Source organism: Myiozetetes cayanensis, unplaced genomic scaffold, assembly GCF_022539395.1.
Source record: "Myiozetetes cayanensis isolate MyiCay16 unplaced genomic scaffold, myiCay2020 scf13, whole genome shotgun sequence".
Lineage (NCBI taxonomy): Eukaryota > Metazoa > Chordata > Aves > Passeriformes > Tyrannidae > Myiozetetes > Myiozetetes cayanensis.
Genome location: NW_026086937.1, coordinates 7,429,588 through 7,452,581, shown reverse-complemented (window position 1 = coordinate 7,452,581; position 22,994 = coordinate 7,429,588). Strand labels below are relative to the sequence as shown.

The 22,994-nt window shown below is 44.8% G+C and overlaps 1 protein-coding gene across 2 annotated transcripts in view; it reads right to left on the bottom strand.

The window, feature by feature from the left end:
- Window positions 1-22,565, bottom strand: part of LOC126636261 (glypican-5-like) — a 340,020-nt gene extending 317,455 nt beyond the window's left edge. The window contains exons 1-2 of one of the 2 annotated variants that reach the window (XM_050308265.1): window positions 22,368-22,565; window positions 493-654 (exon numbers count right to left, since the gene is read on the bottom strand). In XM_050308265.1, the coding sequence (XP_050164222.1) occupies window positions 493-654; window positions 22,368-22,527 (322 nt within the window). In that variant the 5' untranslated portion in view covers window positions 22,528-22,565. The remainder of the gene's footprint in view (window positions 1-492; window positions 655-22,367) is intronic. The other variant, XM_050308264.1, reaches the window with a different exon arrangement.
- Window positions 22,566-22,994: the final 429 nt, after the last annotated feature.

The following is a 22,994-nucleotide window of genomic DNA, read 5'->3' as shown; positions in this document are numbered from 1 at the left end:
GAAGGAACTCCAGAGTCTGACATGACCCTGTTAGAGCAAGGTACTAGCAAGGCATTTTGACATGAAGCAAGAGCTGTGCTCTCATTTGTCATATCAGTTCCAGCACTTACTCTTCAGCATCAACAAGCAAGTGCATCTACATTTAATGTTCTGCACCTGTAAATGATTTGGCAAAACACAAGAGAAGATAAAAAAGTACAGCCATCAGGCACCGAAATGACATTTGAAAATGCCATTAAAAAAAAAATCCATGCCAGGCCCAGGAACAAGGTCTAAGTCTAAAAATATTCCTAATAAGATTTAGGCAGATGCTTGAAATACCAGTCAAGACAAAGTGCCTTCACCTTTCTCCAAAAGCACAATCAAAGAACAAGCAAGTCAACCATAAGGCAGTGCCTACAGCAGGCGATACCACAGAATGAAAAATAAAAGCTGGGAGTTTTCCCTTTGTATTGCAGAGGATACTGTTACAAACTACTGAGAAGTTCCTACCTTGAAAAGCTGTGATGTGGCCGACAATCATGTACTTCAGTTCGAAGTTCAGTGCCTGGATACTTTGAGTCCTCTCTCTCCGAACAGCTGCCTGGTAGCTTTCTTCCATTTTTTTGGTGCAACATGTCGGTGCCCTGTGTTGACAGATCTGTAACTCTGACTCTTAAAGCAAACAAGAAAAACACAACAGTTAGAAAACCTTTTAAACTTACACCATAAAAATAATGCTTCCTAATGTCAGAACTACCACAAAGCCAAACCCGCAAGGAATGACATTGTGAAACTCAGTTGCTGTCACAAGAACACAAATTCATGACCATTTCATCTACAGAGGAAGCTGAAAGTCGATTAAAAAACTTGATTTTTGTAGGATGCTTTTACTTTTTTAAAAATAATTCCATCTTTGTACATGTTTCATTAAATTTAGTGCCTTTGATTAGGAAACCCACATCACACAGAGTTGTGATGGATATTCAGGTTCTATCTGTTCTACACCCTGGGATTTACAGGTGCCTGAAAGGATCTGGTACAGACTGCAGGTGAGTATATTCTGGTGCTTCACAAACACGTTTTAAGAAGGGGACAAAAAGAAAGTAAGGGACCAGTAAGTAAGCTAAAGGCACACAGAAAATACCAGAGCCAAAACAGTCACATGATATTAAAAAAGCAGATATTTCCACTACAATTTCTCAGTGGAACAGGAACACCCCAGCAGGAAGGCTCATGCCAGTGTCAGGCGCTTCCTTCCGTGCACCTTGAGGCAGGAATGGTAGTCCTGAGGGAACAGAACTGCAGGTGCCCATCTCCAGCCCATCTCTCAGGCTTTAAGGAGACAGCCTTTCCCAGGAAAGCCAGTGCCACACAGAGGGCCAAGCTCCCCCACTCTCATCCCACCAATGGCTTTAGGGACCATTTTAACACCCAACAGCACAGGGTGGCACAGCCCAGCTGGGCTGGACCCAAAGACGTGGTGAGACACCAGCACCCTCCCTGCACCAGGACTGGAGCTGGGCTGTCCCCACACTGCCACCTCTCTGTGCCCTCTGGTTCTAAACCACTGTCAACACCACCAGCAGTCCCCTTCCCAAACAGCACCACACAGGTGGAAACAGCCCCAACTCTCAGAAGGGCCACAGTCCCTCCACAGCATTTCTCACTCAGGACACTGCAGAGCACCCAGACCGAGCCCTGAGACAGAAACGTTAATGAACAACCCCACTGCACTAACCCTGACACCCGGTCTTGCAGGTGAGCACGTGGCAGTGTCCACACAGAAATGACAGTGATTGAAAACAAGAGTGATTAAAGTGATTAAAAACAAGACTGAAAAATCAGCAGAGACACCAAAATGACCAGGCTCTGCTCAGAGCCAGTTCCAGGTCAGCAGCTGACTGAGGCCAAACCCACAAGGAGGAGTCCAGTAAATCTCCCTTGGCAGGGAGATTTACTGAAAGTGAGGTTAATTTGTGTCCAAAAGGTCAAAAGCAAGGTGAAATATTTGAATTAACTATATTTTTGTATCAGTTTATAAACAAACACCAAAGTTGTCACAGACTGAGCTAACTCAGGATACCATTTTGGAGGTGGATTCGTTTCACACTTCAATCTAATCTCAAAAATAGGAAACTGCAAGTCTCCCCAGCCAGATCTGCAGTCCCAAACCCTGCTGAAAGCCCAAGACAAGACCATTGTGCCCTGGCAGGAATCAGCAGGCTGCCAAAAGCAGCAGCAGGAGGGCTGTGCTTGTCACCAGCTGGGCACACTCCTCTGCTCCCGCCTGCCAGAGAAGCTGCCCCAGGTTGAAATTAGCTTCTTGGCCAGGGTAATTTTAACTTGGGTGGGTTCCCTGATCCAGTTCCCTCCGTAACACATTTGTTCTGTCACAAGGAACGGGGGGTCAGGGAAGGACCACTCCTCTGAGCTGGCACCACAAAGCATGTGTGAAATTATAGTACAGGCTGCTGAGCAACTCAGTGCACAAATAGGTGTCTGAGCAGAGGGGCTGTAAATGTTACTTGGCATCTGCAGTGCCAGGCTGCTGATACTCAGAGTGCTTCTCCTTGCCCAGCAGCCCTCTGAATTTTTTTGCTTGAAAGGCTTTTGCAAAGCTCAGACCCGCATCAGAAAGGTTTGAAATACCAAGTGCTCCATGGTATGTGCTGCCCATAGCCAGGACGCTCTCCCTGGCTATCAATGCCTGGTGCTCCCCCTGAACCTCAGCAACCTGCTTCTCCTCCAGAACAGCTTTAAGAAAACAGCTATCTCAGCTGGAACTGCACTCCTGGGATTCCCCACCCAGCTATCTCCTCCAAGGAATACACCAGGAGCCTGAAGATTAGGTTTCACTGGTCCAGAGCCAAAATTATACAGAAGCCACTCCTAAATAGAAGCAGCACTAAGCCCCTGACAATTAAGGAACCTGATGTAAAACACAGAGCACTGAAAGGCCGGCAGAGAGCAAAGTCCCCTCCCAGTACTGTCAGGTCAGAGCTGTCATGCACAGCCCAGCTTCAGAACTAGCCTGAGGGTATCACTTTTAACACAATTATAGAAACCTAATAAAAGTTTGCAGCACTATACATGCCTGGGTGCTGAGATTAAATTAGAACTCATTAGTAATGTCTTAATGTCTTTAATAGCTCTGATACTAATTTTAGTTTATCTCATCTCTTTCATCTTAATAAAGAATACCCTCCCCAACAGAAGAAGAAGAGGGGAGGAACAGAGTGACCCAGCAGTGACTGAGGGACTGAGTACCCCACAGTGCCATGGAAATCACCCCTGCTCAGATGTGCTTTGCACATCAGCAAAAGGGAGACAACCTTAAGGGCAAATTCCTCTTCAAGTTTAGGAACAAAGTCACTTTATACACCAGAGAAAAAGCACCATTTGTGAAAGAGGGAAGAAAAATTACCAAAAGCATCATTTCAGTGATAAGATTCTGCTAATTTCCCTCTAGGACTTTCTTACCTGCTTTTCCCAAGCTGCCTCTCATTTCCTAACTCGTGATTTAGTTTGGAGGAACCTCTAGTTCAACCCTTTAAAGCAGGGTTTCAAGTACCAAATACCAAGTTTCAAGTATCCCCAAAGACAAAAAAAGTTACTACTACCCTCGTGGTAAAAAAAGTGAATTAAAAAATCCTGTCTAAGGATAACTTCCCATGTTCCAACTCATGCCTGTTCCTTCTCAGCGCATCACGGTGTGCCTGCAACAATCTGACTCCACTTCCTCTATTTTCTGCCAAAAGGTAGCTGAAGAGAGCAGTGTGACCTCCCCTAATCTTCCCTTCAGCTGAACACACCTATCTCTCTATTCCCACATATTCCAGCCCCTGACCATGACGGGAGCCCTCTGCCAGGACTCCAACTTTAAGCCACAGATGTGAAGCACCTGCATCCCAACACACCTCTCTCTGTATTCCATTTTCTTAGGCATTAACTTACTGACAGAGCAGAACACTTTCACCTGTACATGCCTGGGCTTCAGTTCCAAAAGGTTTATAGCCTTCCTAAAGCAAATTAGTTTTCTGCTTCAGATCAGATGGAAGGATTACTCTGCTGATTACGCTGTTATTTTTAATTTCAAGTCTTTTTCCCTTGAGTATTGGTTAAAAATGTGGCTCAGCTTATTCTTTAAAGTGAGAAAAACTACAGACTTTAAATCCTTACTGTTATTATAAAAACCAGGATAAAGTATCTTGCTCCATTTTGAAAAACAAAGTCACATTCAGAGCAGCAGGAAAAAAAATTAACTACCTGAGTCTAAAAAATGAGTATTTCGGAAAGCAACAATGATCCCTTTTGAAAACTCCTCTGCAATACCAAAGCACTTAATACATGCCAAGGTATCACCTTCAGACACCTCCCTGTCAGAATTATAAATCACTTAAGGTGCCAAATGCACAAAAAACTATGCATCTTCATTGATCTCCAGCTGGCCAAGTCTACAGAAATCATCTGGGGTTTATTTTGTTGTGTGTTGCTTGGAGACTTCTTTATTTTAAATCAAAATGTTTGGGGCTTCATTCATAACTTTGGTACCAACAAAGTCTAAGTCTTTGGCCATTAAAGATAACTCAATCAGTATAATTTGCTAAAAGCAGATAGGCCTGTTGAGGAAGCAAAATTAAGTTCTTCCAAAAGCTGAATATATATTTATTTTGTTGGCTGACCATGTAGTTTAACAGTTCTGTCTTTAAAATGCTGTACACACTGTACAAGCCATGCTCTGAAACCAGAACATCAAGTAATCACACAGTAATTGATCCACCTGCATTAACTTTTTCAAAGACAGGCTGATTTTTGTTTTCATTTTTTCAAACAAGCTGAGCCTTTAACCTGCACTGCACAGAACATTCATGGGCACGATCCGAAGGCGAGCTCAGTGCAATCTGTCTTCTGACAGTTTTTATTCCTTTGTATTTTGGCAAACTTTTCAACAATACTTCTAAACAAAGCTTTAGTCCAAAGCCCAAGATTTTAACATCATACAAGTGTCCTCAAAGACTCCAAGACTGATTATGCCTTAGTAACACAGAGGAGGGTGCCAGAAGTCCTTTACGTTGTATGTGGCCCAGCTGAACAGGAGCCAGCGCTTCATCCTTCTTGAGACTCATCTGCCTGGTGGAGCTGCTGCCTCAGCGAGAGGAAAACTCAGCCATTAAATGCCAACTAATTCAGGGGAGAAGGCCAAACCAAATGAAAAAGGATGCAGTTTCCAGCCAGGGCTCCCCCTGCAACTACTTGATGCATGAGCAGAGCCCACGGAGCCACACCAGGGAAAGGGAATCCAAGCCCTGTACACTGCCACGAGTTTGTGAGGTTCTTTTCCTACACAGCTCTTGTGCCCCAGGAGTGCTAAAACCATCATCACCTTCCCCTGCAAGTCTCATGTCTCAAAACTCATCCACAAACACAAGCCATCCTCCCCCAGAAGGGAGCTCAGCTCCCTGTGCACAGCCTGACACCACAGCCCAGTCCCCCTGCAACCAAGAAAATGTTTTCAACTGGAAAGAGCCACAAAGCACATTAAACCCATGAAGCTGAATGTGTGCATTGTCAAACAGCTACTATTTGATGTGTCAATGTTTAAAGTATGGTAGTTACTATGTTTGAAGTGGTGAGTGCCAGGAATTACCTGAAAAGCCAACAAGCCAGTGCAACAGTGACCAATGCACAGCTGCAAATGGCTCTGGGACATAAAATAGCAACTAACCCAATAAACCTTCTGCTCCCTGAGCAGGGGTAACAGCCAGGTAAGCTCCAGGGAGCAGAGACTCTCTCTCTAAGTCAAATGAAGATGTCTGTTCCTCCTGCCTCAGGTAATCTGTGGCCAGGCCCACCCAACTCACATTTTCTGACTATTCAGAAAGAATCTGCCAATCTGTTTCTAACTCTTTCCTCTATTTTGTTAAAATAATCCTACTGACAGCTTTTAATATAAAGATTACATAGACAAACAGCATGTTAAAAGGACCCTTTAAAGCCAAAAGCTGACAGAATACCAAAGCAGAGCCCGAATTTATCCCATCTGCTTATATGCAGCTTGACAGCGTGCCTACATCCAGCATGGCAAATTACAAGTAGAGTTTGGAGAAAACAAGCCATGAAAGTTTCCTTTCTCCGATCCCTTGTTTCATAATGTAAATTAACAGAGACACTGTTTAACTTGCCCACTGGACTTTACATTCTCACTGTTCTTCTGCAATACACCAAAGCATCACTAAGGCCATAACCAAACGTGCTATTCCAGTTGAAACAATCAAGGACAAATACTAATATAACTACCAGCATGTGTAGCTACTTTTAACTCTGTCAAATCAAATTGCTTGCATTAGCTCAAGAGAGCCTGAGTAGACCTAAAAAAAAAAAAAAAAAAGTATAAAACCCCACAAAATGGGAGGACCATTTGACTGCACTGCAATTACACCAGCAAATTTAAGGTGGGTGGAAATCTTGAATGGGACAGGAAGGGGGCAGCAAGAAGCACTACATGTCATGACTCCAGAGAGTTGGCAGCATCAGCAAGTGCCACAGCTTGCAGGACAGCTGGAGACTATCAGGCACCAGCCCTGATCAGCTTCCAGAGCAGGAACTCTCCAAAATATACAGCTCTTAAGAGCAGCATCTGCACAATTCAGTGTGGTTGGCCTGCTGCTAAGTTCGTTTTGTCTGAGTTTTTCCCATTTCCCTCTGCTGCTTGCCTGGCTCTCACTGCTCTTGTGTTCTGTTTTTTGGCCCAGTTTCCAAGCCACCTTCTGCCCTGCCCCATAGGGTACTGCACATGCCTGTTAGCTTTTTCACCTTGGCTTGTGCCCCACAGAATCTGCCTCATGCCTGGGCCCAAGCAACAGAAAAACTACCTGTCTGCCCTAAACCAGATGTCCCTTCAACTTGCTGAAACCTAAACAATGGTAACCAGGCCCTCCCTTTACTCCTCTGAGTCCCTCTCCACACTTCTCACCCTCCTCAGAGAAGGTTCACAATTCAAGACTTTCCAGTGCTTCCCAAAACAGTCTGGTTTTCAGGAGTGTGCTGGAAGATGCACCTTCGGTGTCAATGCCAAATGGCCAAAGTACCACTGCTCCTAAATAATGCCTTGAAGGAACAAAGAAAGGGTGATTCATCTCCCACAGTTCACTGCCTCTCCCTCGGGTCTTCCCCCGAGTCAGCCCTGATCTCAGAAACAGTGGAATTTTGGCAGCAGAAGGCATGAAAGCCACCTTACAGAATTCCAGTCCAAACTGTTAATTTGAAAGGCTGAGCAGCTGAGGAGAGAGACAGCTTGGTAAGTGCCAGGTGCTGTGCAGGACAAGCACTACCTGCCACGGCCAGGGAACTGCACAGTGGTCACCTCCTCCAGGGCTTGCACTCCTGCAGAGAGGTGATCAGTTCTTTAATGCTGATTAAATTAAATTACTTCACATGAGGCCAGTGCTAAGTGAGATATCCTTTGAATGTGGGAGACAGTAAGGCTGTGACTGCTCCAGAGCTTCCTAACTACACAGGACATGCAAATTCAAGAGATTTACACTCTTGAGGATCCATCCTTTTTTTTCCCCCCTCCTCCTAGAGTTGATATAAAAGCACGAAGACTGATGCACATAAAGTACATTTTAAACAATCCGGACTGATAGAGGTCTGTGGGTCTACATTAAAGGGGTTTCTACATTTACTGTAATGCCAACTCCTTCCTCCATTTTCCAGGGCCAACACGTATAATTGCAATACAGAGGTGAGAGAAAAATTACAAGAACTTTCATTAATTTAGAGTCTACTATGATTCATCTTTCATTATGTTTCATCACACTCCTCAGCAGTAAATCCCATCCATTTTTTTACCAACAACAACAACCAAAAAAAATCATGAATACATACAAAATATTTCCTAGATGAGTCCAGTGAATCTTCCTGCTCCGTATCATCCAATAAAATAACAGCTGCATTTCTGCTCTCCAGTGGGGACAGCATTCCACTGCCCCAGAACCCTGCCTTGCAGGGTGATCTGACTGAAGAACATAGAAACCACAGGAGGTGGAAAGCCTAAACTGGAAGACAGGTATGTAGCACTTTGTTTGCAACAAAACTGAAGTTGCTTTTAAATGAAAGTTGGTTTGTAGGCCCTGTACAGTTAGAAAAAACCCCACACCTTATGAATGCAAATCAATACTAGGCTGTCTATCTAGCCCTAGAGGGAGATGACATAAAATAGCTTTATGAAAGGTGTGAATCACCTCATTCATCTCAACTTCAAAGCCAAAAGATAACTCAGATGTTAACAATTATTTTTTACCACTGACAGATTACTTTTTAACATGAACTACTTCCTAATATGCTTTAGCAGTGGTAAGATCCATATAAGGTGGTAGAACACAGAAGATTCCAAATATATTGATAGGTTCAGGATCAATTGTATTTCTTCTGTTCTATTTTCTCTGTCAATGTAAAAATCTCTGAGAATGTTAGATGGGAAGAAGAAACAAAAGCAAAGATAAATCTAAAGGAACCAAGGGACTGTTAGATATTTGGGTCACAGCCTCAGAAAGTGAAACTGCAAGAACAGCACTGGAGAAGTGAAGAATAATAATTTCCCAACACTCCCTTCCCCCCTCCCCAAGATTTGAATACTTCCATTTTCACCATTTCACTTGAAACCAAATGCTCAGACAACACATTTCCTCTTTTAAAAATACATATCAGTCTTCCATAAATATTAATTTTACAGCCCAAATCCCAAATGCTTTCCATTTGTCCAGTAAGCTTGTGTCTAACTTCACTCTTGTGCATGACTTGAGAATGACCAACAGCTACTTTCTCCAGAGTTTTCACTAGTATTTGAACAAACTTCTTTAGGATCCCATTCCCACTTCCATAATTTCTTTGTTTTTAGGGAGAAGGTAAACTATAAAAACCTGGATGATATAACCAAGAGTTTTAAGAAAAGCACAATGTGCTCTTGCTGCTCTGTACACAAAAGGAAGAGCAATCATTTACAGAGCAGAACCAAAACTAAGCAGCTGGTGACTAGACAAGACACCCCTCACTAGGCCCAATTCTTCAACTTCATCACCCATGACACAGTAATTAATTAAAACAGGCTGCAGCAAGACTACAGTATCACAAGGTCTCTGCACCCTGCTCCCTTTCTTTGGTTCCTCATGCAGACAATGGCACTGTCAGGAGCAGGGACACTCATGGAAAACTGGAGTTTGTTGCCACGAACTGGAGCCACAGGCACTGGAAGGCAACACACAGCAGGCAAGAGAGGAAAGAGCCAAACACACGTGACAGTCACGGGAGAGGAACACTCATTCACTGGGACCAGGCAGAAGAACCAGCTGACAGCCCCTCAGGTTGCTTAACAAGACACCAGTAGCCTGTTTTTCATGGTCTGAGCTGAACGTAGATTTATGCTCGGATCAGTTCTTCCATACTGGACCACCATGTGCAAAGTAACACTCCCCAGGGCAGGAAAGAGGTGAGGGAAGCATTATCAGAGGGCTTGGGTCAGTACCCCCTGATGTCAAGGGAGACACCCAGTAGCATCAAGTCACACAAAATACAAGGACAGTTAAAGACCCAACACTGTGCTGTGCTTCAGGCTTCTGTGGGGATTTAATAGTTTGAGATTAACACAGCTCTGAACTCAGAGGGCTTTGGGTCAAACTCGCAAGTGAATCCTGGAACAGGATTCACAGCCAGGAAACTTGCCTCTCCTAAGAAAAGTCAAAATTAACAGAAAAGTGAACCTACAAAGAATTATAAAGAAGCACTTCAATGACCTTAAAGTAACTTGTGTTTGATTTCAGACAAGTACTTGGGATTTTTTAGCTGCACACATTCAATGAAAATCAATGGAAGGTCAAACAGTTAAAACCCCAAACACATCACAGAGTTGGTAACAATATTCAGTGGTCCAAAAAGCAGCAAGGGCCCATTACAAGCTAATATAGCCCCATGACACTCAGGGCCACAACAATATTTCCACTTAAGCACATGGTTCTTCTGAAGCCAGAATGGGCCTGGCCTTCTGCCCTTCCTCATTTGTTTCGGCTTTGCTTTGTTCTGCCTGCCCAGACCATGGAGAATGTTTTGGCAGTATCAGGAGCAAATGAAGGCAGCAATGAGGAATGAAGAGCTGGAGGATTAAAGACAGTCCACAATGAAATCTCACCCGACTTCTGGGTACCAACGATACCCCCAAGCTGGAAAGCAGCTGAGCTCACCACACAGGACATTCCACCACCACCTCCTGCACCCCAGCAGTGTGCTTAGCAGGAAGGCCTGTATCTTTCTGGGACATCTTGAGCTAGGATAATGGGATTCTGAAACAGATGCAGTGTCCCAAAGATGGAGGAGAGGCAGGAAGATGTTTTAAAAGCCTTTAGGTTGGGACCACAGATGAACAACTTTTGAAAACCAGTGTGGAGACCTTGGATAGGCTCCCAACACTTGGCAATACTAAAAGGTATGTTTGACCTAAGGCAGGTCCCTTGGGCTCCACGCTTTGTTTCTCCCATGGAAAAGAGGAAGACACCTTTCATTACTTTGCTTGGACTGTAAGTAACTCCTAGTGGAACCTGCCCTTTGCTATGTGCATGTTCAGTGCTCTCCCAGAGCCTGCTTTTGATTCAGATCCTATGCACCTGTTACATAAATTAAGAAATCATGTTTCTTCCCTTACATCACTCAAACAAGGCTCCCCTCACAGCACACTGAACTGATTATCCTTCCCTTCTTGCTTGTGCTAGTCCATTCAAACCCAACAGCAATACTGAAGGTTTAGAGCTCCCCACCCAAGCTGTCCAGAGCAGCCCACCGTGTCACAGAGCTGTCTGAGGCCAGCCCTACGCACTGCCAGGCAGTGCTGGCTACACTCAATCCACACTTGGAAAAGCCAGAGGCAGGCAGTGAGAAAGGAAGCTGGGCTGGGGACAGCAGCCATCAGAGACACAGCAGCAGCCAAACCGACACAAGCCAGCCCTATTCAGTCCTTGCTGCTCAGCTAATGTTTTGGCACCTGTGATAGTGGCTCCAGAATACTTTCCAAACCTAGGCCAACAGCCCTGCCAGCAAATGACATAGCCACTTTTCATCCCAGCTGGGGTTTACTTCTGTCAGAGAAGGCCACAGAGAAGGCAAGTCTGTCATCAGCAACGGGGAAGCTCCCAATGAGCTTTAGATCAGAACCAGGTACAGCCAAAGCACAGCTTTTAGAGGAAGGTGAACGTTTGTATTTCCTGACGTATCTAGAGCAAACCAGGTTAGGAAGAGTAAATTTGATTACTGCAGATTGAAACTGAAAATGCAGTGCTTTAGCCAAATACAACTTTGGGCTGCTGTGAATGGTAACAGATACATTTTTCCCAAACTTAACTAAAATTAGGAGACTAAAGCCAAGCCTTCTCAGCACAAGTTTGAAAGCCTTCCTCCAAGAGCAATGGTTCCAATTTCTTTTTTTAAAAGCCCCACTCTGTTTTGGGAAGGCAGTAGTTTTTCTACATATGCTTTGTTTTCTTGCCTTTGGACTCATTACACCTCTTCTCTGAACTGCCCATGTAAAAAGAGCACATAACTATCCTGCACTTCTGAAAAAGTGGATCTTCTTGTGAGTCACAAAGAGAAAATACTCAGACATCCATCAAAGGGCAACCATTTAAGACCCTGGATGCTGTTTCCCAAGTATTACTTAGGAAGCCCTTGTTCCTTCTAAAATCATCACTCTAGCCTTTCAGTTCCCACTTTGTGTTTTCTTACAGAAGAACAACGAGGCAGGAACACAGGACATAAGGGTTTGATATTTGGTTAGAGGGATGGAGAACCTCTTGCTGTGAGGAAAGGCTGAGAGAATTGGGATTGTTCAGCCTGAAGAAGAGAAGGCTTCAGGGTGACCTGACTGGACCCTTCCAGTACCTGAAGGGAGCCTGCAAGAAATATAGAAACTATATCAATGAAACCGCTCAAGAATTGACACCCAAAACAGTGAAGCACTGAAAAATAGAGGGTTAAGGGCCAGATCTACTCTTAACGTGGATAACTGGAGATCCTCAGGCTTGCTTTGAAAAATCATCCCATTTCTATTTGCAAGACTTTAGTAATCTTCCTCTGTAGCCTAATTTCTATCTTCTGGCCTTTACACCTGCAACAGAGGGAACTACTGCCAGCAAAATCTAAGGTGCATATAAAGTTAGGAGCACGTGCCCCACCTAAGCCTCACGTCTCCAGTATCTCCCTGCTCCCTTGCTACAACACTGCAGTTTTCCCAGTAGCAGGCTTGCAACTCAACTGCTGTTGAAAGTTTGGTCACTTGAAAACTGCTGTTTCTGCACACTCCTCCCCACCATTACATGGCAAATCTGTGGCTTAGTTATTTTGCTTTACTGCCCACAGAATTCGATATCCCCACACAGTTTGTTCCTTCCCCAGAATACTCAAGCTTGCAAAGGAGGAGGAAACATTCTTTGAGCTCAAACAGCAAATCAAATCATGATGCTTAATGAGCCACCACATCTGGAATTCCCATCCTTCATTCCAGGTGCACGTGTCCCAAATGAAGGTTACAATCACAGGCACAAAGCTTATTGCTCTGTGTGTCACCAGGGCAAATGCACAGAGCACCGTTCCAGAGCAGAACAAACCAGAGCAGCTCTCATATAACGAAGGGGACTGCAAAGAGGAATGTCCTGAGAACGGGATAAGAAGCAAAAGGCCTGTATTTTAGCAAGGAATAATTACATTTTGTATTAGGGAAAAAAACCAAGTAATTAAGCACAGGAACAAACAGCCTAAAAAGGCTGTGATCTTCTATCCCTGATTTAAACACAGTTTATTCTGGCTGTGAGTAGCAGGAATGGACCAGATGATCACTTCAGGTCTATTTCAGCACTATTTTCTATTATTCTAATCTTTCAGCAGCTCTCAGCAGTGTATTTTTCCTAATTACATCCAGTTTTCAACAGATTACTCTCCCTTTATTCACATTTCCTCGTACAAACACCCAAGGCAAGCTGTTCCTGGACAGCAGCTCCTTTGGCACTACGTTGCTGTACCTTTTGTGAGGATTTGGCCCTCGAGATCTCTCAAGAGCAGAGCCTTAATTTCAAAGCAGGGATCTTGCTCATTTTACTCCATATTTACCGAGAACAAAGGGAAGACTATGCAAATACCCTACTACTTAGACCTGAACAAAGTGGAAGCAAACATGTAGATGTGAATGGGAGACATAATAGTAGGGGGAAAAAAGCCGTCCTTTTCAAAAGTAAAATGACTTTGTCAGGGTCCCTTTGCACTCTGTGCATGGATGATTTGTGACAAAACAAAAAAGTGCAAGCCTAGCACGTCACCCATGTCAGAGATTAGAGCACTTCAAAACCCTCAGTAGTTCAAGCACTTTCTGGAACTTGAAAGGCTTTCTTAGGCACTGCTTAGCTTCTTTATGGCTTTTACACGACTTTGATGTGCACCTAAGAGTGAGGAACCTTAATCTGAAGGTTTTCTATGGAAAACACCCATATTGTATAATAAATCACAAAACCTCGTCACCCTGATTAACGAGAGTCAAACCTATTGCCAGAAGTTAAAGATTCAGAGTCATTATTTTGCCACACAAATAAGAACCCGGAATTTCCAAGCACTTAATTACTTTCAAAAGCTTCTCCAATACTAGCACTGGAGTGATATTTCTAATCATAGACAAAGTATGGTGTGCAAGGCAGTTATACAAATTCCCCCCCATCCTCCCCATTCTCTCCTTAAAGTGGAGATTTAAAGTTAAGGGAGCTGTGGAAACACAAATCAATTCCTGGTGCGTTACAAAGCCTCTTCTCTGAGTGCAAACATGGATGTGTAAACATCAGCTTCGTTTCCCCCCCTCACTCTCCACCCTTAACCCCCTGTAGCATTAATGGGAATTATGCATGCATAACGAGCAGGGAATAGTCCCCTTATGAATAGGGGCCTTGTTGGAACAATGAATACATTTAACCATTAACATCTAGGGATGTGTCCAACTATCCAATTTAACTAGCTGCCAAACAAAGCTACCCTGACCTATCTGATATCCTCAGGTTCCAACACAGCGCTCTGAAATTTGTTTCTCATTTGTTTTTAAAGGACATGGCAGTGACAGTGGAGTGCATAGCAGAGTAGGGGCTCTTTGTGAGAACAAGCTCCTCGGAGAAGGATGTCCCTCCAGAACAGCTGTCACATCCACCCTGTGATGGAAGAACTCTGCAGAGGGAAAGCCATGACCCCAGGAAGCAAGCAGAATCGTCAGAAGACCAAAAAAATCTATATATACATATTTGAAATGCATACATATGCTGACCATCAGTATTAACAGAAACTCAGGAAGAACAGAGAAAGGCAGAATATGGCACAGAATCATAGAAAGTAGACTAAAAAATAAATTCCAAAAGAGTGGAACGACAGCTTCTAGGGTAATGATTTTATGTCCTCTACAGCTCTGAAATTCCTATGCAATTGCCTGGCTACACTTGTTCTTTATTTCTATATTTGAGCTATCAAAATGCAAAAGAGAACCTGAGGATACATATCAATGGTACTTCCCTGAGATTCTCCAGTCCACAAAATAAATGTAATGGTACTGCCTGTGATATTTGAAATTCCTCCATTGTCCTAAATTCTTTCTGTATTCTTCGAACCAGTGCCTTGAAATTTCAAAAGCAAAAACTTTAGACGTTAGCCACGCATGTATGAATACACTAGGAAGGTAATTAATAACCATCCTTTAAAACTGATGTACTGAAAAGAGTAAAATAGACAGATTTATTCTCCTGGAAGTACACGCACAGCGCGGATCCGGGGTACGAGGGAAGGTTGTGGCTGCTCCAACATAAATCACGTGTGTAACAGTGCTGAGCTCCTCAAAGCTGTAGCAGGCACAGAGCCCCAGGGGGCTGCAGGACAGTCAGGCACTCTACAATTCATCTGGTGAGGCTGCCAGGACAGGCCTTTGGCACGGCTGCAGCACCTCGTACAGATGAGGCCACCTTCGATCCCCAGGGATCCTTCAGGTGTCACCCTGCTGAGCTGCACTGCTTTACCTGCCTTCAGATGCCACCGAACTATTGGACTCACTATGGACTTGGCAAAGGCTTCTCAGCTGCCCGACTTTCACCTGACATCCTAAAATAGGGATATAAATATTGTCCCTACATTCTTCTAGAGAGTGGCCCTAAGGACCAGTGTGGATAAAGCAGTTCAGACACAAAGCGCTCAGTGCAAGTATCAGCATTGCTATAAAAAAAAAAAATTTAGCTCTTGTAAGGGACAAAACACAGCCATAAAATAAGTATTCTGGACACCTGTTACCTTTCTACTGCAAAGAACAGTTTGGCACACAGTCCTACTACCTTTGCTCCACACACAACACAGGTCAGTTCCCTTTCCAGACCAGCACACCTGGATCTACAGACCACCCTGGGTCATGAAGGACACAAAAGAGAGAAAAACTTTGTTCTCCTAAGTCTGTGCTATGTAATCCTGTGGACCCAGCTCTTAGCTTGAGGTTCAGGTTAGTTCTGTGGATCCAAACTGAAGAAGATACTGTGCAGAAGTATGACATGTTTTTCCATCAAATAATATACTGCCTTAAAATATTACATCTTAACTTCTTTGTAGAATGTAGAAAGAGCCTTGCCTCCCCATGTAATTTTATCCTTAAGATATATCATTAAATATTAGTGAGGTGCTTTATTTCATCCATTGATACTGCTCAATAGTTATTTTAATATGAACAAAACAAATACCTTTAAATATATCTTTATATAAATCAAGATGAGTCTATCATATCAAATACTGATACCTAATTCAAATCAACAGATTGATACACTAAGTATAAATGCTGCTGTTTGCAAATTGATTCTGATCCATCAAAATTCCTGTTTTCCCCTAAAAGCAGTAGCTGTGCTCTACACTCCTAAGTGATGACTATGTATTTGAAGCATTATTAAACATATGCCTTTTTATCATGTCATTTTATGCCTTCATAGGAGAAAGATTCAATTACAAAGACTTTACAATACTTGGAACTCTAGCTCTGATTTTATATCATTTAAAAGCAAACCCCTTTCACTGCCTAGGGTGCATTTCGCACATATTTTTGCTTTTTACAGATCCTCAGGTTATGCCAATTTTCATGATTAATCCTTACAAAAGCTTTTACTTATTTTGATGTATTTACTCTATTGATTTACACAGCCATTATCATGCCAACTTTTCTTCTACTTATCACATTAGTTCCCTTTCATTAGTACTGCCCTTTGGTTAAGAACTGGCTGCTCAGACCTGCAACATGCTGGGGTGGGGGCCATTATTTTTGTTATTTTCCAATAACAATCTGACAGCAAAACTTCAGTGGCACAGAACATGCTGTAGAGGCAGCTCTTGGGAGCCACCAGTATTTTAAGGATGGGTCATTTCTGACTAAGCTTGTTCTCCATCCCAAGATCCAGTTCAACATCAGAATCACCAGGTCTTGAGCTGACTGTTCAAAAAAAAATAAAAAAATAAAAATCACTACAGAGTCTTTTCAGCAGAGATTTTTGAAAGAATAAGTAGACCATATGAGTTGTAGGAAAACTTGGCTCTTTCCCATGACTCAGTTTGACAACAATGTTGTGCACTGGGGGAGAGCAGGTTCTCTGCTGACTCTTGGATTCCTTCCCAAGACACTGACAGGAAAGGCTGACCTGAGTAACCAAGCCAGTCATCTTCTCACCTGGACCAAATGCTCATGTAAGTCACCGAGGACAATGGTTTTTGGGGCTCATGGATATGAAAACTGCAGGTTTCCACCTGGAAGTGAAACAGCAATTCCATCTTTATGAGGCACTAAGTAAGTTTAAACATATTTTTTTTGCCTATAGATTACTCCCAGGAGGCATTACCGAGTGGGCAGCTGGTCCTGCGTCAAACAGAAATTTAAGACACAGCAAAAGAAGGGAAAAATAAGTTATCACTGCTGGCAGGAGTCTTGCCTGCATCCACAGCCATCACCAGCTTTAGGTTAACACTTCTGTCTGAGCCTAAAGAGTGCTAAAAAATCCTGAAAAGATTAATGAAGCAAGGAACCTTTCTTCAGAGGAGCTGCAGGCTGCAAAAGCATAGCTTTTCTACTACTCCAAACACCTATCACAGCAGGTACAGACTACAGCCCCTGACTGCTCGGAGGATGGATGAGAGAAGTGAAGAAGGACAGCTTTCAGGTTCAGAAACCAAGGTAACTTCTAGTCTTTTTCCTCACCTATAGAATTAAAACAAAGTCAGCCTGAACAAATGAAGACGTAACTCAACTGATGTTTTTTTCTGATTGCAATCTACAGCCCTTTCACAGCAGCTTTTCAGTCATGAAATCGCTCACACTAACACATCGTGATACAACCTGTAGATAGGGAAACTGAGGCACAACTGGTCTTGGCTATGCAGAGTGATAAAGATAAGAACAGAATCCATCTCACAGTGGACCAGTCCACTCCCTCCAACAGGTAGTCTGTGGTGTAATCCAACAAAAAGCCTGCGTGTTCATAAAAAAAACCAAATATTAAGTGTAACAGGAAGAAAATCTCCCACTGTAACAAGCTGTAAGTAACACCAAGGACATTTCAAACTTGTATTACAGCCAAGTTTGTCTAAACGAAACAGGAACCTCACAGAAGCAAAGATTATTTTTCGTGCCTTTTGAAAAAATCTTAACCACCCTATACAACTTCTAAGCATTAAGACAACTGTGCTCACCCAGCAATCTTTGCTCCCAGATGCATCCTTCATCCACCCTTCTGAAGGCAGTCCCACACAGCCATGCATGGCAGGTGAACAGGACACACAGGTGTGACCTGCAGTTCACACAAGGGGGTTTTAGCATCTCGTTCTGATGAGGCAAAGACTTCCCAGAGCCAATAAAGCGAGCACATGTCACATCTGGCACACACCAGACTCAGCAGTGGATTTGACAGAATGCTGCTGGGAGCAAAATGCGTTTCATGACTGCACCTTTACCAGGGGAACTACAGTGTTCTCATCAACAAGGTAGAAATACAAAGCTGACTGTTAGTAAGAGAAAACCAACAAAATCAAGTGTGGCATGACCCGTTTCACAATAACATGGACAGGGGAATAGATATTCTTGGATATATTCCAAATAGAGATCTAATTCATGCTCCTTTCTCAGCATAGATGGGAGCTTTGCCACAGGCTGAGACAGGATGAGATCCAGTCTAACGCATGCACCACACACAGCAAGGAGCTTCTGGTAGGGATCTAGGACTTTGCTGTCACTGCTCAGAAAGTAAAACACTTTTAATATATAAATTGTTAATGCATGTCCAACTCTGCTACAGGATATTCAGTACACACACGTGGTAATGAACACTCCTGCTGATTTCAGGTGCAGGATGACAGAGGATAATAAAGCAGCTTTTAACAGGACAAAACCTCCCCTTCAGAAGTGGGTCCCTGAGCACAACCTGGGAATCCGTGCTCTTTGTAAAGCAGTAGAGCAGCAAGATAAAGCTGATCATCCCTTTGGTAGTTCTCCACAAGATGATTATTTAGAAGGTAAAGAGTTCCTAGAATTCTTCCACTTGTGACAAATATTCTCCTTGCTTCCCAGAAATCAGCCCAATTCAATCCTCTCTTTACTTATCATCCATTTACAGATTTGGGGTTTTTTGCATGCTCATACACCAGTCAATCAGCCAGAGAGAGAACTGAGCATACATAAACGGGTAGGATGTTCTTGTGGTTACACGATTACCAAAGGAATGACAAGAGGACTTTTATTCTGGTTCTGCTCCAATTCACTGCCTGAATGCGGACAAGTCACAGACTCCAGTTGGGTTTATTCAGTTTTCCTACTGAGCGCTTGGAAAGCAGTGCCAGGCAGGCCCCACCGTGCTCCGAGCCACAGAGCGGCCTCTGAATCACCGGAACTTCCCGGGGAGCCTGTGCCAGCGCAGCCAACGCTGTAACACAACCCGGGGCTCGCAGGGCATCGCCGAGGCGGCCCCGGGGCTGACAGCAATACCACACGGAGCAGCACACATCAAGTCTGAGGTATCCAGACTCCCTGGAACCAAAGGCTTAGTCCTTTGGCAGGATTAACACAGCCATTCACCCTCGGAGACAGCATAGAATTCTCTCTCATCAAACTCCTAACCAAGGAGCTCCCACAAAAACATCCCGGCTCAGTCTGTGATAATCAAAGTACAAGTCCGGGAATGCATTACCTCATTTTCCAGTCTGGGGGAAGACACAAAAAAAAACCTTCTCTGTGGATCGCAGCCAAGGCAGTAGTACCTTTACCTGACCACTCTGTCTGTTATCTGCAGCACTGAAACATTCCCTTTGTTCCAGAAAAGTGGGGTACCAGACAGGAGCACTGACTCCACTAGTGGAGAAGAGAATGCTAGAGACAGAGCAAGAAGATCTGATGCTCAAAAATACCTGTTTGGGCCTCTTATCCATCCCATGTCCAAACACTCCTTCCTTAACCCTGCCCTCAGTAATGGACTACAACTCAAAGCAGAAAAATCTCATGTCTTTTGGGGGAAACTAGGGAAGAGAAATTTAAAGGAAGACTCCTGGACATCTCTGACAATTTTCAGAAAGGTTGCCTTCTTTTCCTCAGGAGTCTTCTTCCTTCCCTTGCCACTACATTTTATACAAGAGGCTGGGAGCTCCTGCCCAAAGCCACATCTCACTGCAGATCCTGCTGACACCCCCTCCCCACCCACTCAGCAATGCCAGCGACCTGCTGCAGACCAGGCCAACACAGGGAAGCAGCTTCCAATCCACCAGTCCCCATAAGGCTTGTATCCAGGATCCATTATGGTATCCTAGGATCCACCAGCATGCATCTTCAGCACTGCAACCACAACTAATACACCACAAGAGGGTATAGGCTACAAACTCTCCCAAGTGTTTAGAGTTAACTTTATTACAGGTGAAATGGGCACCACCCATAAGAGGGGAGAGAAAACACACCTGACAGTCTGTCTGCTGATCCCTCTCCCAGCATTGGGTGGAGCCTCTCTCCTCAACTGAGCTGCAAGTTCTCCCAAAGGTTATAAGAACTCAATAATCATTTAGACTTTAACCTCTGTCAGATTTGTTGTATTAGCCTGTAAATACTGGCTTGGGATTAGTCAAGGGCTTTCAACACTCTAGTGATTGAAAATATCTCACAAACAATCAGGACTGCAAAAGTTTCAGAGTAAATAATCCAAAAACAACGTGCAGGCACTGAGGACTGAGGTGCAGCCCCGTGCAGTGCAGGTCTGGCCCACAGGACCAGAAGTGAGTGGGAACATGTTGCTCTCTCGTGTCACCCCCACCTGCCCATCATTTCCCCTCTTCTGCTTTAGCTGACATTTGAGGTCTTCAGGGGACACTCTTCACCATTTGTGTATTGTTAAAATTCATAATAAAACGAGCCTCAGTGTGAGGGAGAAATGTGTGAAGGGGAGGTTGTATTAAGATATATTCACTGGTAACAGCTGCCAGATGAAAACACTGGAAAACACTTCAGTATTTAATTAAAAGAGGGCACAGGATACATAACTGCCTGGAAAGATATCATTAAAGCACAGAAGCTTTGGTGGAGCTGAGTAATACTCAAGGAACAGGGAAGATCAATATGCACTTTTCTGCAGCTCTGCTCCAATCCTCTTCAAAAGAAACCTTTATGAGCTAAAATTCAAAAGCACATTACCCTCTCTCACCTTCTCTCATGCAGTTGAGAGCTTGTTATTCAGCAGGAAAGCTCAATATGATACAAGAAAACAATGAAAGAACCCTCCACAGCAAGGAGGTTAGAGCTAGAGGATCCCTAAGGTTCCTTCCATCCCAAGTCATTTCAGGATTCTCTGAAGTTATCACTGCATCTATACCTTGACCTTCTGCAAGTGCAGAATTTTCTCAAAGTTTCATCTACAGCAGTAGAGTTTTATAAAAAATGTAAAACAATCAATTTAAAGTTTGAGGAACTTCTTCCAGAAAGAGCTCAGGAGAGAGGGTTAAACTTTCATCAAAACAGATTAAAAGCCTCATTTTTCCTCTTTTTTAGCACTCCAAGACAAACATGACCTCATGCCTCTATCAGCACAGAACAGTAGCACCAAGTTTCAAAACACCATTCCTGCAAATCTCTTCTTGTCACAAGATGACAAATTATTCCTTACCCCCGGATAACTTTACACCTATGTGTCATCTCAACTACTTCATGCAAAGTGAAGATCACCAGCACTATGAAGTCATTTACAGCCCTAAGACATCAGCCCATGGCCTATCAAATTTAATCCCCAGGACAGAAACCCACGCCAGAAAACATATCCAAAAGTCATCTAACATAAGAAGTCTTTCCATCAAACTCAATAGGCTTTGAATTGAACTGCTAAAAAAAAAAAGAAAAAAAAAAAAAAGGCAACAACCCAAACTGAAACTTATACTACCACACATCTGCAGGCAATTCCGCTGGCATAAAGCAGCTAGAGATTGTGTCATGAGATTGATAGTCTCTGCTTTCTTATTCCGATTCCTGTAAACATTTTCTTAGAACACTCACTGAATCGTTTAGGTTGGAAAACACGTACAAGTGAGGGACGCAACTCCGTTATCTAGACAGATACATTGTCAGTCACGAGTTTAATCACGTTCTTATACTATAAAGCAATTTATACCCTTGTCATGAATTTTACAGGATAACTGTAGAATGTGCAAAAAAAAAAATCCATTCTTATTATCTGTGCGTTACTTTCCCCTTTCAGTGCTGCCAGGCATTGTTCAGGAGCTGTGAAATGGCAAAAGGGAACACCACTCTGCTCATCAACTTTCCCAAGCGCTGCAGACTTGCTGCTTAACTAAGCAAAACCCAAGTTCTTTTGGCTGTGTCCCTGCAAGGTGTCACCCCTGCCTCTCCTTATGACAGCGCTCCCGAATTCATCTGCGAGATAACTCTTCCAGATCAGAACTTACAGAGTATTCACCACCCGGCTCGAGAACCCCACATTCTGGGCAGTAAAACAAGCCTTCCCTTACGACTCGGGTACTGATCTGCCTTCCACGACGGGGACCCTTCCCGAGAGGAACCCTCTGCGTCAGGCACTCAGCAAAGGGACCGCACAGGTCTGAAACACGCGGGCAAGACAGACACCGACAAGCAGCACCTGCACACTGAAAACCCGCACGAGTCATCCCGGGCTGCTTTTCCTTAAAAATCTTTTAGTTATCTTAGCAAGCGCCGCTCCCAACTCGCTCCCCTGCCCGGCGCTGGATGGAGGCGCCGGGGGCGCACCGGCTGCTGGCAGCGCAGAGCCCCGAGCCCCCCGCATCCCCCCCGCGGGCGCGTCGGTACTGACCGGCCGTGGGCACGTCGGGGACCAGCTTGAGGGGCCCGATCTGCCGCAGCTGGAACGCCGTCCGCACTTCGTGGCAGCTGGGGGACCTGCCCGCCGCCGCCCCGCCGCACAGCCCCGCCGCCGCCAGCAGCCACAGCCCCAGGACGGCGCCGGCGGCCATCTCGCAGCCCGGCACACGGCCGCGGGCCGCCCGAGCGCTGCGGGGCGCGGGCCGGGTACCGCTGGCGGTCCCGGTACCGCTGGCGGTCCCGGCGGCGGCAGCGCTGCCCTCCCCGCCGCCCGCGCTCCTCCTCGGCGGGAGCGGCCGCCGCCGCCCGCCCCTCCCCTCCTCTCCCCTCCCCGCGGGGTCCGAGGGGCGCCACCGCCCCCCGATCGCGGCAGGAGGGGAGGGGGAGAGAGGGGAGAGCCCTGGCACAGCTCCCGTGACACCCCTCGGCGGGACCACCCGGCGCTGCTGCCCGGCCCCGCGGGACACCCACACGCAAGTTCTCGGGGGGCACCGGTGCGGTCCCTGCGGGCCACGCAGCCCGAGGGAGCGAACCGAGGTCAGCGGAAAGAGTCCCGAAGGAAGGGAGATCAGCACCCGCTCGCGGCGTGGGGCTGTTGGTAACAACAGGTACAGGGGGC